We start from the raw sequence: 15,084 nt of genomic DNA, 5'->3' as shown, positions 1-15,084 counted from the left end.
AATAATAAGAAGAAGAACAACAACAACAATAATAATGATAGTGTGTATAGATAATACGCCTCAGTTGATGTTAGAGGGAAGGTCGGAGACTAAGAGTGGAAACTCTAACAACACCTACTTCTATCTCGGCCAAAGTGGTCAGCATTCTCTGTTTAGGGCCCAGATCTATATTACTATAATATACTATACTACCCTTCTGTTTTCCCCCTCTGCAAGTTGGCCGTTAGTGTGTAAATGATATTACGCTTCCTATATTCATGATTCCCCAGAAACATGAGTCACCCTCTCGGGTTGGAGAAAGTTGAGTTGAAGGCTCCTTTTTTAACAGTTCGTCTCTCTTTGTTTTGACTCCCAGAGATTCGCTATGATATTATAGGGCGATAAGAAGTAGGGCAGGACGCATGGATTCGAAAAACTGACTCTCGAAAACTGAACTCTCGCGACAGAACCAGATCTTCCCCTCAAGTATTATAAAGAACCATTGTTGAATTAGAAAACTCCTCGGCAGTACAAGAAAAGGATTGCATGTAAAGAGATGTGTGTTTACTACTTTTAAAGCGACATTGTGGTTAATTCGGTTTGCTCTAGATCTAGATCTAGTTCGCGAGATCATCGTCATCGTATTCGTAGAGCACTACCCGACTTAATAAAATCCTTTGTTGCAGAACCCAGCGATCTTGTTAAGACAATCCTTACAGCAATAATTTGTCGGACTCGACCTACACCGCCACTCTCCCCAAAAGCCACTCGAATAATAAATTGATCGCGATGCTGAGTGCCACGTCAATCGTTTTTTTGGTGTTTTTTTTAAAAATACAACACTTGAAATTTTCAGTCTCTTCTTTTGAGTGCGTGTTGAAGTTGAGAAGCGTGAGGGTTGTGTCTTACAAGCCTGTCATTGAACTATGGAGGAGCTGATAGCCTACTCGAAATCGCAGAACATCACGTGTCCGAGGGGGTGCATGACGCGGTGGAATCAGGCGCTCCTCAATTTTTTGGGCATATTATTATTATTATTATTATTGAGTTTTTTTGTGTCATCTTAAAGCTTGTTTATTCATCTCGGTTTTGATTAACAAAAATACCCATCTATCTTGAAAAGGAGTCGAGATATAAATTGTGATTGAAAGAGATGAGGGGGGGGTTCGCCTGGTGTGATGTCAGAGATATGATTAGCGAGAAAATAGCCACCAAAGTTTGGAGACTGCCAAAGCTTGGGTGTCCTTGAAAACTGCTAATTTACATTTTTTATGCCTTTGATCAACGTTTTTCTGTAAGCTCCACGCTAGAATGTGCTTTTAAATTGACATTAAAGGTGTTGAGCAAAAAACCATTTTGTAATAATATTTTAAAGATGCCTAACAGCCAGAAAAAAATGCCTTTTTCTTTCATTTCATAATTTTGACGAGCACCTGATTTGACCACGATGCCTCACCATTGTATTGCTTTTGTTGTTCCAGATGAAGATAGAGTAAATGAAACGTTCTCTCCTCACGATACACCGTAGAAGTTGAAGAGAAAAAAAGCTGGAGGATAAAGACTGAGGTTACCTCATTGAACATCGACCGGCGTAATGCGCTCCAAGTGTCATTGTTACTGTTACTTTAAGTTTAAGTGGATCTACCTTTGTGTATACCATCAAAACACACAAAAATGATTGCCCTTGCTACATGTTTGATCATGTGATTGGGATCGTTTAGAGATGCCAAATTGATTGCGGAATATTTGAAGAGGGGTAAGAGAATTTGAACAATAGTTGGTTGTTTTTAATTTGTTTAGTTTTGTTGGTTTTTTTTTTTTTTTGGTTTTGTTTGGGGGGGGGGGGTCGAGCTCTGCACCACGCTTTGAAGAATTATTTTTTGTAAAGAAATAAAAATCAAGAGCCAAACCGGAGCAAAAACTAAATACGCACAGAAATAGGGGCGAAAAAGCCCAGTTCCGAAATGCAAACAGATCCGTCTTTATTTGCCGAGTAATTTTCTTCGTTTCTTTCTTGAACACTGCTAATATTCAGACATTTTCAAAACCAACCAAAGTGTGCTTTACATAATACATTATCATTTTTTTAGGTCTTAAAAAAACTGAATCAAAAATACATTATATCTTTGCTCAAGATTCAAAATGTGTCAGCAAACAATTGCAGAGGCGTTTTGCGACACAGAGTTATTTCCCCAGCCCGTGCGATTACCCTTGCGATTGTTTGACTTGCCTCGGTGTAAATAGAAACAGAGGAGACAGACGACAGTCTTGTCTACATGTAGCCTGCCATTTACTGCGGAGCTCCCACTGTCGCCATTTTGATTGTTTAGTCAGACGACAAATATTAATGTATTATAGTAAACTCCGCCCTTGTTGAACTCGGTTGCATTGGTCTTCGGTTTAACCCTATCCGTACGCCCTAGGGTCATTTTGTACCCACGGGGTTGTATCCTTCACATTTTAGAATACTTCTAGTGCGAACATCTCTTTGAAACTTTAAGTATTTCTTTAAAAAAACAACATCATTGTGACAGACTGCATGGCAAAGCGTACGGATCGGATTAACGAGTAAATTTCCTGTTTGAAAAGTGGTGGCACAGAGTTCCCCACGCCGTATGGATGCGATAGTAAAACACGACGTATGGATAGGGTTAAGTGGTGGCACATAGTTCCCCACGCCGTATGGATACGATAGTAAAACACGACGTACGGATAGGGTTAAATGGTGGCACAGAGTTCCCCGCATCGTATGGTTACGATAGTAAAACACGACGTAGGCCTGCGGATAGGGTTAAGCTGATCTTTCTTTTCCCAGGTCCCAGAACCTCTTCTTCTTTCCAGGCCACCCCAAATCTTTGAACATCGGATGAGTTGATATTCTTTTCAGTCCCCTGAAGACATCAACTTATCCGTAGTCGACCGCGGCAGTTATAAGACGTTCAACAATGGTTCTTACTTCATTCATTAGCTCGGATGCTTTAAGAAAAAAAAAAGAAAAAGAAAAAGCTGCATTATCCTGATTTTTCGGTGTCACCCAACTGTTTTGAGGGCTCTCTTGGTCTAGTGGTCACGGCGTTCGCCTCTCATTCAATAGGTCTACTTTTCTCTATGACTATGGATGGCCATTTTACACAAATTCGACTGTATATGTAATCTATATTAAGAATTATACTTTCCATATTATTATATTATGTATGCTTGAAAAAAATACTTTCCAATTCATATATTGCGTGTGATTAAGATAACTATTTTTCATATAATAAACTTTATGTGATTAAGATAAATATTTTCTACATAGTCCTATTATAATAATATGATTAAGATTATAACTTTTGACAAAACGTACTCAGATCTAAGATGCTTGAGCTTGGCTGTAACGTTCACTTTCTGAAGCCCAGATCCTCGTTTGGTCAATTTTATGGACAATCAGGCTAACCCAGATTTTGGGGATTTCCAGCAATCGTGACCTTCACCAAAAGTGGGCATTGTCATACCTGTAGGAGAAATTTGGTTTCATTGGCGTGTATATATATTTGTTTGGTTATATAGAAAACTCTCCTTGTATTAGAAACTGAACAAGGGGCAAAAACTTTACCTTCGATTTTCTCAAAATAGCCTTTTTCGGGAGAGCCATCTTGTGCTTAAAAGCGACCATTTAATAGTTTCTTTCTTTCAAAGAGCTATCTGGAACTCACCTGCTTAAAACTTACTTTCAGCTATAACGCTTGCGTTTCAACAGATGCCAGTGGTCAAAAGTCCATTCTCAACTTGTATCATCAGTGCCTTTCTCCTCGTGAACCAGGATATAGGCCACGGAAAAAACACTTTCCACATTTCTCAATCCTGGGCTAGCCTCTTGATGTTACTCCATGTCTTCCCATTTTTCTGTACTTAGATTTCTGTGATTTCAACATGATGTATACAACTTATAAAACTTGTGAAATAACAATGCCAAAGTAGAATAGGCCTACAATTAGAGCTTTGTGAAACTTGGTGTAAAAAGAAAGAAAGAAAGATGCACATTATGCATAACATGAACATTGTCTTTCAGCCAAACCCTTGATCATATGGTAGGTAAGATCAAACACCTAGCTTTCTCGGATATGGGAGAACAATTGCGGAGGTCCCGTGTGCAAGTTGCGCACGTTAAATATATCTTGGTGGTTCTAAAATTGACGAGAGTAGGCTTCAGCGGTAACTGAAGCAAAATTCATACTGTTTTAATTCTTTCCTTACTGAAAATGCTAAATTCCTGTCCTCTGTGTTGTGGGTGATGACCCTGCTTATTCTTGACTAGATGGTTCCCTCCGTCATGGGGACCTATCTATCTCTTTGCAGGTACTTGCCAACTGTCAACTGTACAGCTGTCATAGTGAATTATTTGAATCTAGAACTGGGGTCTTAGGAAGACGGGATGCTCCATGCTGTCGAAGTGTCACGGGAAAAGGGACACATGTGTTTCCAAGTCGCCAAACATAATAATAGATAACGACTCCGAAATGATCTTACAGCTTTGATAGAGCAGCCGTCAGACGGGTCCCATGACGGAGAAATAGATTTAGGCGAATTTTAAAAGCTAGCAATGTCATCTACCTGCTCGCACTCTTCCTATCTAATTAAAACATCTCCAAGGACATAAAGAGACAGCTTATCACTTCAATATTCACACCAACAGTATGCTACCAATGCCAGACCTGGATATCAAGTAAAACCCATGAAAGCAAAATCACTGCATGAGATACGATGTCTCGACAAAACCCTTGACATCACAAGACGAGACAGGCTGAGAAATAACGAAGTAACGGCAGCTCTTGGCACTGCGTCCTGCCTGCATTTCATAGAAAGGCAGAGAATAAAACAGTTTTGCCACCTGTTACGTATGTCACCTGGCCAGCCAGCCCCGAGAGCCTACAACACCAAGCACTCAGGCTATAACGGAGAAGGAAGGCCACGCAAAAGGTGAATTGAGGAAACCAATGAAACCCTGAGAAATCATAATAATATCCCAACTGAAAGAGCTGCGGAGCTGGCCTACCATAGAAAACTGCATCCCCCCCCGACGCTTAACCGCAACAAAGGATAAAAAAGTAAAGTCTAGTAAAGACGTCAAATAGAACATCATTTAGTTTCTGACCGCATACTAACAATTCAAAACGGCCAAAGGTATCAGACAGAACTTGGTAATTACTCCATTCTTTTTAATTCTAATAGAACGTAATCTGCTCGATAAATCCCGAGTCAGAGTGAAAGTGCACTGCACTAGGCCTAACTCTCGTCTCTCCGGCATCCGCATACCTAGTTAATTATTATAATCAGTGGATTCAAGATCCACTTTCGAGAGAAAGGACATGCTGTAAAAGTCCAGAGTTGGAATGAAGCTCACATCGATCTACTTGAGTATTTATTTATTTAAAAAGGTAATCAAAATGACTTATTTAAACCCGAATATTTCTAAATGCAAGTAGTAATAATAATATATACTTCGCGAAATTTTGCTGAAAAGACAAGAATACTCCCATTGTAAATAGTTTAACCGCTTTTAAAAAGTTATTGGTAGATAATTCTTAAATAATACAAAAGATATATAACATTTATTGCAATTGCAATATATTTTAATGATTGTTTCCCTTAGAATTGTTGTGTTTTAAAAATATCGATAATTGACATTTTTCCCTCCCTTGCCGGAGCTCCGGGATTTTCCGAATGAGGTCTTTAGTTTTAGTAAAGTTTTTACGGCGCTCGCAATTGTATTATGTCATATGAGCGCCAAGGGGTGGATGTCAACAGAGAAGTCCATACAATATATGGAATCTGGCTTACTCTGCTCACCTCTCTAGCTTCAAGAGCACACAGTCTGCTCGGACTATCAAGTCATCCCGGAAATAGCAGTTCACAAGAGTGTGACAATCATACAAACAAATTAGAGGAAGAATTACGATAGTAAGGAGTAGGAAAGAAAAAGCAGAATTCCCCCCTATGTTGTTCCGGCACAGTGTGACCATGGCATTGATGAATCAGCCCATTTACAATTCTACTGTCGATAAGAACATGTTAATGTCTCCCCCCCCCCCTTGGGAATGGCCAAAAGACACTTCAGTTAGTAGCACCGCCCCGGGGGGTAAATGAGGTCTGTCTAAGGGGTTGTCCGCACCAAAAGCCAAAAACAGTAGCTTAGCCTAGCCGCTATGAGCAGTTCTAGAAGTAGGTTCGAGAGTCCGCATCCAAAGCTGCGTTGGCTAGCTCTAGCTATCCAGTAGCAGTCAGCTCGTTGGCTGCTCGTGCACTGCTCAGTATTTATTATCAGCTTGCATGTTCTCACCAAAAGCAAAATAAAACCAGCGTGTTAATTAGCTTTCTCTGCTAGCTCGCTGCTGGTATTGGAGACAGTTCATAACATGGCGGTCCGTAAAATAATAATATGTTTGATGCATTTGCTGGACACTTCATCACTATCGACACTGTCTCTTGTATTTGATGTCGAGAAAGAATACTGGGCTCATCCCATTAATGCCAAAAGAGTCACATGCAGAGAATTTCATTACCTGTTTCTTGACTTAGGTTCAACAAACACAGAGATGATGAAGGCAGCATTTCACACACAATTTATAGACTACGAGAAGCTGATGTCTGTAGAGGGTCGGGGAGAGACAGCAACCTGCGTGGAAAAGCCAGAAGAATATCCAACCAGTTGTTAACGGGCACTATCATCAAGCAGACCATTTCATGGATCCTGGAGAGGAGGGAGGAGCAGCTATGGCATTGTGCCGCCTGCAATAATGCCTATTCTCAACCAAGCAACCAAGTAAGTTGATCTAAGTGACATAAAGGGCTATCAAATTCATCTTGTCTGCAATTTCTTGAAATTGTTGTTTTCTCTTGGTTTCTCTGTTCATAAATTTCTTGTCCTGTTTTCGCCACAAGCATGGATCACCTTCACCTGTCCCGTAGACTGGATGTCCGTCGGGGCTTTGGAAGATTTAGCCACCCACAACCTTCACTCCTCCGGTCTTCGGCTTTCCTGAGCGTGTCTTCGAGTTCCAGGCCTGTCCATTCCTTGATGTTGTCCTTCCAATTCTTCTTCGGTCTTTCTCTGCTCCTCTCACAAGCATGGATATTCCTGGATTAAACTTATGACCTCAAACGTTTTGGCACTGTCCATTGTTTTGTTTGTGCTTTGTTGTGCGGGCTTTCAAGAGGAGAATGTAGAAGTTCGAGGAGATCGAGATGTGGCGTCGGTGGCCTAGTGGTTAGGCTCTCGGACTCACAACTGTAAGGTCGTGGGTTTGAATCCGTCAGGTGCTCGACGTTGTGTCCTTGGGAAAGGCACTTTACACGAATTTTCCTCACTTCACCCAGGTGGGAACGGGTACCCGGCTATAGACAGCGAAAGATCTTGTCAGTTTGTGAGTGTTTGAGCGCTTAATCAGCTGCTTGCACTGTATGTTTCCCGGGAAGCTGAGAATGTTTCGGAGTGTTCTATGGTATGCTGGGGTAATAATATAGTGTAAAGCGCATAGAGCCTGCAGTTGAGCGGGGATATGCGCTATACAAATGCTATTTATTATTTTTATTATTATATTTTGGCGGGGCTTGGTGGGAACATTCGGGTGTGCTAATTTAGAAATGACGAAATCACTGTTATCATTGAGCGGTAGTAAATGTAGGGATGTTTTTTACTGCTCACTGCTAGCAGTGCACTGCTCGGGTACGGCGTGGCTACAGCTTTTGGTGCGAACGGTAGCTGGATACCTGGAGGTGTCATCTCTGACTCAGAGGTTGACGTGTGATGACCATCTGTCTTTCACGGTCGCGAGCTGCCGTTGCACACACTGCTATACCTCTATGACTTCCGAGTCATGCAAAATGCTTGTTGGCTCGTATTTTTTTATACTCGGCCCGTACCTAATACAATAACAACTTTGCCTCGGACTGTGGTACAGTCCAGCCTTAGTTACGGACCTCGACTTCCGGACACTACCACCGTCCAGACATGAGGCCAGTCCATGTTCTTATGTTGTCCATCCATGTTACTTTTTGTCTTTCCCTGGCTCTCCTGCCCCACATCCTTCTACTTCTAGCTTCAAGAACTTTAAAAATAATTGTTATGGTCTGGTGTCGTTTTAAGCGACCAACGTTTTGTATTTTTCTACATTTGAATTATGTTTTTATTAAATTACTCAAAGGGGGGATATTAACATTATCTTATGTACAGTAGAATTGTAAATGGGCTGATTTATCAATGTCATGCTCATACTATGCCGGAACAATAAAATGGGAACTGCTGCTTTTTCTTTCCCCATCCTTACTACATGTATCGTTATTTTTTCTCCTCTTCTTTTGTATGACATTCTCTTGTGAACTGCTTTTTCTGGGGTTCATTGATAGTTCAAACAGACTTAGTGCTGTTGAGGCTATAGAGGTGAGCAGAGTAAGTCTGATTCCCTGTTTGGACTTCTCTGTTGACTTCCACCCCTTGGCGCTCATATGACCTTATGCAGTTGCGAGCTTCGTAAAGCTTTATAATTAAAACCAAAAAACTAAAATAGATAAATAAATAAAAATATAGATAAAAATAAATAAATGGATAATAATAGATCTAATAGTAATAATAATAATAATAATAATAATAATAATAATAATAATAATAATAATAATAATAATAATAATAATAATAAATAATAATAATAATAATAATAATAAAGAAATATACCCCTCGACGCCCTAGATGATACAAAAGAAAGGACACAATAAGTAAGTAAGTATTTTTTTAAAAACCAAAAAACTCAAATTTTCTCAATGGAATAAACAAAGTGTCATTTATTTATTCATCATTCATTGGTTGGTTCATCGATCACGTGACGACGACAATGACGTCACTGCACGTAGCAGACGGTAAATTCGGCGCGGCAGCCTCCATTGACCCAGACGTAGGGTCCGGTGAAACCGTAGTTGACGTCAGCCACGCAGGGTGGTCCCTGTCTGGTCTTGATCTCCATGGACGACACGTAGCAGGCGTTTTCGATTTGCTCAGAGGCGAACGCGTAGTTGTTGCTGTTCAGGGTTTTTGTCACACATTTGTCTGGGAAAAGGGAGGGGGGTTTGGGGGGAGGGGTGGGGAGAGAGAGAAGAATATACATTAGAAACGAGTGTTGTAAACTTAAAATTCGTAGTAACAAATGTTGTAAACTTTAAAAGTGTAATTTTTCTATCTGTCTATCTTTATAATATCTATCTTTCTCTATCTTGCTCAGAGGCGAATGAATGTGTAGTTGTTGCTGTTTGTCTGGAGAAAGGGGAGAAGAAAGTAGCCTGCATCAGAAACAGTTTAGTGTTGTAAACTTTAAAATAAAACCGTATTTTTCTATCCATTTATCTATATGTCTATCTATCTTGCTCAGAGTGGAAAGTGTAGCTGTTGCTTTTTTGGGGTTTTCGTAACTCATTTGTCTGGAAAGGGGAGGGGGGGGGGGGAAGACAAACAAATTTGTAATGTAAACTTTAAAAAGGCGTATTTCTCTATCTTGCCCAGAAGAGAAGAGGAGAGGGAAAAATAAATAAATACTGTAGATGCTATAAACTTAAAAGCGTTGTTGCTGTTTGCCTAACCACTAGACTACCGACGCCTTAATTAAACAAACAAACAAATGAACGACCAAGCAAACATACAAACAAACAAGAAATCCGTGTGTGGTTGGTGGGTGGTCTTGTGTGGTTTGCTTGTTCTTTCCTGTCAAACGTCTATCGCCCTCATATTACCGGCAGTGATATCTCCTTCTTTTTATGTGTGTTTCTCTTTTGATGTAACGCCTCTAATCTTCGGCACTTATATGACCTCATCGTGTTGCAAGTGCCGTAAAACTCTTACTAAAGCAAACAAACAAACAAACAAACGAACAAACAAACAAATGAACAACCACACAAACAAACGAACTAAATGAGAAATCCAACAAACATACAAACAAACAAACCAACAAACAAACAAACGTACTTTGCACGGCACAAACTTTGAGCAGTTCTCGACAGCCATGAGCCATTCAGAAATCCAACAAACAAACAACCACAAAAACAAACAAACAAAACAAGAAATCAAACAAACAAACAAACATCCACACAAACATACAAATTAAACAAGAAATCGGACAACCAACCAACCAAACAAACAACCAACCAACCAAACTAGCAAACAAACAACCACACAAACAAACAAACCAACGAACAAACAAACAAACTAATTAACTAACCAACCAACAAACCGACTTACTTGCCACTGCACAAACTTTGAGCAGACCACGACAGCCATGAGCTACCCACAGCTCGTTGGTAGAGAAACCGTAGCCGGAGGCAGGCTTGCAGTAGCCTCCACTGAAGTCCTTCTCCACCGACACAGAGGTGATCCAGGCAGCGGGCAGCAGGGGCTTACTGAAGAACTTCCAGCCCCAGCTCTCCATCTTCACGAGAGCACAACGAGGGGGAGCGTCTGGGAACAAAAACAAGTGGGAGTATTAGGGCCAAATGAAAAAAACCCAGGTGTAAGTATTACATGCATTATTATATGACAAAATTAAAAAAGTGTAGGTATTAGAGCATAATGTAAAACAATAGTGTAAGTATTAGAACCAAAAACTAAACAAAAACAGGAGTAAGTATTAGAGTAAAAAGTAAAATTGCTCCCACATCCGATCCGGACATTGGGGATTTCCTTGTTAGTGAGACAAATTCCTGGGCCTTCGACATGTGTAAGTGTATAGGTTTAACGGCCCTAGCAACACAATTGAGTTATATGTCAAGAAACAGGACTTCCGAATTTAACGTCTGCCTTGGATGAAACTGAAGAAATAAAAATATGTGATGGTAGCCTTGCAAATCCTCGTGCAGAAGGTGCAGAGATGGCATCTTGTCATTGAGACAGATCAGAGAAACAGCAATCAAAGACAAGGAAAAGCTAAATGATATAGTTTTACAGTTTTCAACGATCAAGAAAATGCTTTCGACCGAGTGTGCAGATGCCTGTTAGTGAAAGCGCTGGGGGAATATGGAGTGGAAAACCAGGTCTTAAAACAAAACTTCATGGATCTTTATGAGAATAGTTTGTGTTCCTTTAGAACAAATAAGGACTTATTAGTGACTGGTCCCCCCCCCCCCCCCAGTATGGCCAGGAGTTCAAAAAGGATGTATACTCTCCCTGCTTCTATTTATTATATTATTTATGTAAGGATTTAGGTATCAGAGAAATAAATACATAATATTATGTGAGGCAGCGCGGTGAAATCAGTAAGCGTACGTCAAATTGAAAGTAAAGAAACTGGCATTTATTTCCCGGTGCTCTGATACTGATATGGTTTGCTTCTTTTTTCTCACGAAACATCGGACGTCCTTATCTCTCCTCCTTTAAAAAAAACTCTCTTGCAACACCTCAAATCTCCGGCTCTTGTATTACATGTATGACCTTATTGTGTTGCAAGTACCCCGAAACTCTGACCAAAATTAATAGGTGGTTGGCGGGTGTTCTGGTGTGGTTTGCTCCTTCTTTTCTATCAAACTTCTGTCGTCCTTATCTCTCCTCCTTCATTTTTGCGTATGTTACTCTCTTGTAACACATAATCTATTCTTCGGCACTTATATGACCATATCGTGTTGCAAGCGCCTTACGGTAAAACTCTTTTACTAAAACTAAACTAAAACTCTGACCAAAATTACACAAAAAGTAAAGAAAGATAACTACGATGATTTTGTACTCACTGACACATCCGTGGGCGGCTGCTACGAGCAGCACAAGGCAGGCAGCAACACAAAGCATCTTCATGATGACTGTCAAGATTTCGCACGTCTGTCTTTGACTGGGCAGGAGGAAGAAAGAGAGTGAACGTCTGTAAGCGACACTTGCCACAAGGCTGGATATCTTGTCGCAGAATGCGAACCGTTTTATACGCAGAATCAGTCACTGATGCGAAAATTTTACTTTTCAGAATTAAGCTTTATTGCCCCAGTTTCAGTCTCCACCTCACATTAAGGAGCATAATACGTTCGTGATAGTCGCAGTTGTGTCCTCTTTGTTAAAAAAAAAAGTGATTTCAAAAGCAGACGACCAAACCAAATGATATGGGTAGAAGGAAAAGAATCAGCTTTTTTTAGTTTCTATTGAATTGAAAGTTGTTTAATGGTATCCATTACCCCGACACGAACGATTAGGTAAGCTGTGGAAAACAGTATACTAAAACTAAAATGAGTCGTCGTAATGCATTTCTGTGCAGCAGAAACACAACACATTTTTGGGGGCCTTTGTTATTGAAACATCATGCTTTTCTTGTTGAGAAATTTTAATGTTGCAATACTGTTTCGACATTATGGTAGGCCTACGTTCGAGCAATTTATGACCAGCCTCTATTTTGGCCTCACCATTTACCATTTTAACGACCGAAAATTAAAACTTTTCAGTAGTTGGGGATTTTTTTCCTCATTCGGTCCTCTAGTTATGCTACGTGACAAAATGTAGCGTCCGCTTTGTGTGTCTGTCGCGGATGCCCCCCCCCCTCCCGGCCACCCAATTGCTATTTTGATAAGTCTTGTCTGTCTTTTCTAAGTAAGTGTGTAAGGTGTTGGTCTTCCGTTTTTTTTCATTACCCCTGTGGAAGCCTTTTTCTACGACAGAGCTTACTTTACTTTACTGTATCCGTCCTCTTGTACCCCTAGGGCGTCGAGGGGAGAAAGAGCTTCCTGTGTCTAGCACGTTTGATGGCCTGGCTGGGTGGGATATTGTATGTTCTCAGGGTATCTTTCACTCACTGTATCCAGGTCTTTCTTGGTCTTCCTCTTGCCTTGTACCCTGATACTTTCCTGTATAGGCTTCATTGGCAAACTAGGAAGGTCCCATACGTGTGAAATGTCCAAACCACGAATGGGCTATCCCCCCCCCCCAATGATATTGATAGAGTTATAATAACTATAACCATAATCCTATTATACACTAACAAAGATGAGCTGTTTTTTCAATTGCCTCTGTGCTCAGTCTTGTCTGTATCTACGACAGTTGTTGTTCCTTCTTCTTTCCTTTATCTCTGCGCCAAGTCTATTTCTACGATAATTATGATTTTTTCAAACCTTGTATTGCGTATCTCGATGTTTGTGGTGGGATGTGTCCCTCTCTCTCAGCCTGGGTTGGCCCTGACAGAAAGAACACTGCGTCGTAAATCATCGACATTTTGTCGATGGGAGCGTACGTATAACTCCTACATTTATTTATTTATTTATTTATTTATTTATTTATTTATTCATTCATCAATGTGTGTATTTGTTCATTTATTTATTTGTTTGTTTATTTATTTATTTAGTTAGTTAGTTGGTTAGTTAGTTAGTTAGTTAGTTAGTTAGTTAGTTAGTTAGTGAGTTAGTTAGTTAGTTAGTTAGTTAGTTAGTCAGTTAGTCAGTTAGTCAGTTAGTTAGTTAGTTAGTTTGTTAGTTAGTTAGTTAGTTAGTTAGTTAGTAAGTTAGTCAGTTAGTTAGTTAGTTAGTTTGTTAGTTAGTTAGTTAGTTAGTTAGTCAGTCAGTCAGTCAGTTAGTTAGTTAGTTAGTTAGTTAGTTAGTCAGTTAGTTAGTTAGTTAGTCGTTAGTTAGTTAGTTAGTTAGTCGTTAGTTAGTTAGTTAGTTAGTTAGTTAGTTAGTTAGTTAGTCGTTAGTTAGTTAGTTAGTTAGATAGTTAGTTAGTTAGTTAGTTAGTTAGTTAGTCGTTAGTTAGTTAGTTAGTTAGTTAGTTAGTTAGTTAGTTAGTTAGTTAGTTAGGTATTAATCTAGTTTTTTTTTGTTTTTTTTACGGGAGTTCGTTATTTCTGAGGCACGTTATCTCTTTTCCTGTTATAGCCCGGGGTGAATATTAAAAAAAAAATTACTTCAAAGTGTGTTTCGATTATAAAAGATTGTTTTCAAGGAGGGTAACTCTCTTCGTGACGGGAAAAAAAAAGTGGGAGGTTGGCGGGTGCTCTGGTGTGGTTTGCTCCTTCTTTCCTACTAAACATCTATCGTCCTTATCTCTCTTTCTTTTTTGTGTTTGTTACTCTCTTGTAACACCTCTAATCCCCGGCACTTTTATGACCTTATTGTGTTGCAAGTGCCGTAAAACACTTACTAAAACTTTAAAAAGGAGAGAAAAAAATGGAAGAAGCGTTGTTTGGTTTGGCAATAGCGATTTTCAGAGTTTCGAGAGTGCTGCTTCAATGGAGACACTCGCCGTAAAACACCTACCCCCCCCCCCAAAAAAAAAAGCAGTAATAACAAAATAACAAACAAAAAAACCCCAAACAAAACACACATGTTTTGAGATTATAAATAACAAACTGCACTTACTAATCTGATGATGATTTTTGAGTATTTCAATAAGTGATGGTGTGCAGTTACATGATTTTAAGAAATAATACATAATCATCCCCCCCCCCCCCCTTAAATACAATGTATATTACTTTTGGAGGGGGGGGGGGGGGGGGGAGTTTAACTGGTTTGCAAGTTCCGAAAAATACTTACTAAGTCAATGTCTAACTGGTTTGCAGTTTCTTCTGATTATTTATTTATTTATTTATTTATTTATTTATTTATTTATTTATTTTTGGTTAGTGTTTTACGGCGCTCGCAACTACATACGGTCATATATGCGCGCGGGGCACATTAAACATTTTCATTTGGTAGGAAATTTTTCGATTTTTGCTGGGGTGGCGGCCGAAGCCCCACTCTTATCGATTTTGGACCACCAAGGGATCTTTAACCTGTGCAACATGCACACGGGACCCCAGAGATTTTTCACCTTTGTCCGAGAAGGCTAAGTGTAGATCTTTCCGACTATAAGATCTGGGGTGGGGCTGAAAGACAGCAGTAAGAAGGAGCCAAGGAGTAGCAGTAGAAAGACAGCAGTAAGAAGGAGCCAAGGAGTAGCAGTAGAAAGACAGCAGTAAGAAGGAGCCAAGGAGTAGCAGTAGAAAGACAGCAGTAAGAAGGAGCCAAGGAGTAGCAGTAGAAAGGCTGCAGAAAGAGCCGGGAGCCCAGAGGAGGGGGCAAAGAAGGAGAGGGTGTTGGGATATAGCAGGAAAGGATGTGAAAGGTGGCAATTTTAGAGAAGAAGAT

The 15,084-nt window shown here is 39.9% G+C and overlaps 2 protein-coding genes across 2 annotated transcripts in view; both read right to left on the bottom strand.

The window, feature by feature from the left end:
- Positions 1-7,741, bottom strand: part of LOC101857522 — a 10,848-nt gene extending 3,107 nt beyond the window's left edge. Inside the window, exon 1 of the mRNA XM_013089301.1 lies at positions 7,657-7,741. Within this exon, the coding sequence (XP_012944755.1) occupies positions 7,657-7,741 (85 nt within the window). The remainder of the gene's footprint in view (positions 1-7,656) is intronic.
- A 1,026-nt stretch (positions 7,742-8,767) lies between these two features.
- LOC101856613 (lectin ADEL) lies at positions 8,768-11,797 on the bottom strand. The gene is made up of 3 exons (XM_005110626.3): positions 11,719-11,797; positions 10,241-10,456; positions 8,768-9,058 (listed from the first exon to the last, which is right to left on the bottom strand). The coding sequence occupies exons 1-3, from the start codon at positions 11,780-11,782 to the stop codon at positions 8,853-8,855; spliced, it is 486 nt and encodes a 161-aa protein (XP_005110683.1). The 5' UTR covers positions 11,783-11,797; the 3' UTR covers positions 8,768-8,852.
- Between the last annotated feature and the right edge of the window lie 3,287 nt (positions 11,798-15,084).

Source organism: Aplysia californica, unplaced genomic scaffold (genome assembly GCF_000002075.1).
Source record: "Aplysia californica isolate F4 #8 unplaced genomic scaffold, AplCal3.0 scaffold00921, whole genome shotgun sequence".
Taxonomy (NCBI): Eukaryota; Metazoa; Mollusca; class Gastropoda; order Aplysiida; family Aplysiidae; genus Aplysia; species Aplysia californica.
This window is presented reverse-complemented; position numbering and strand designations above follow the sequence as displayed.

Excerpts from the sequence above, each read along its gene's own strand:
- LOC101856613 (XM_005110626.3), bottom strand. The coding sequence starts at position 11,782 with ATGAAGATGCTTTGTGTTGCTGCCTGCCTTGTGCTGCTCGTAGCAGCC. Across the intron at positions 10,457-11,718 it reads AGCCGCCCACGGATGTGTCA|ACGCTCCCCCTCGTTGTGCT; the intron begins GTGAGTACAAAA and ends TTTTGTTCCCAG. Across the intron at positions 9,059-10,240 it reads CAAAGTTTGTGCAGTGGCAA|ACAAATGTGTGACAAAAACC; the intron begins GTAAGTCGGTTT and ends CCCTTTTCCCAG.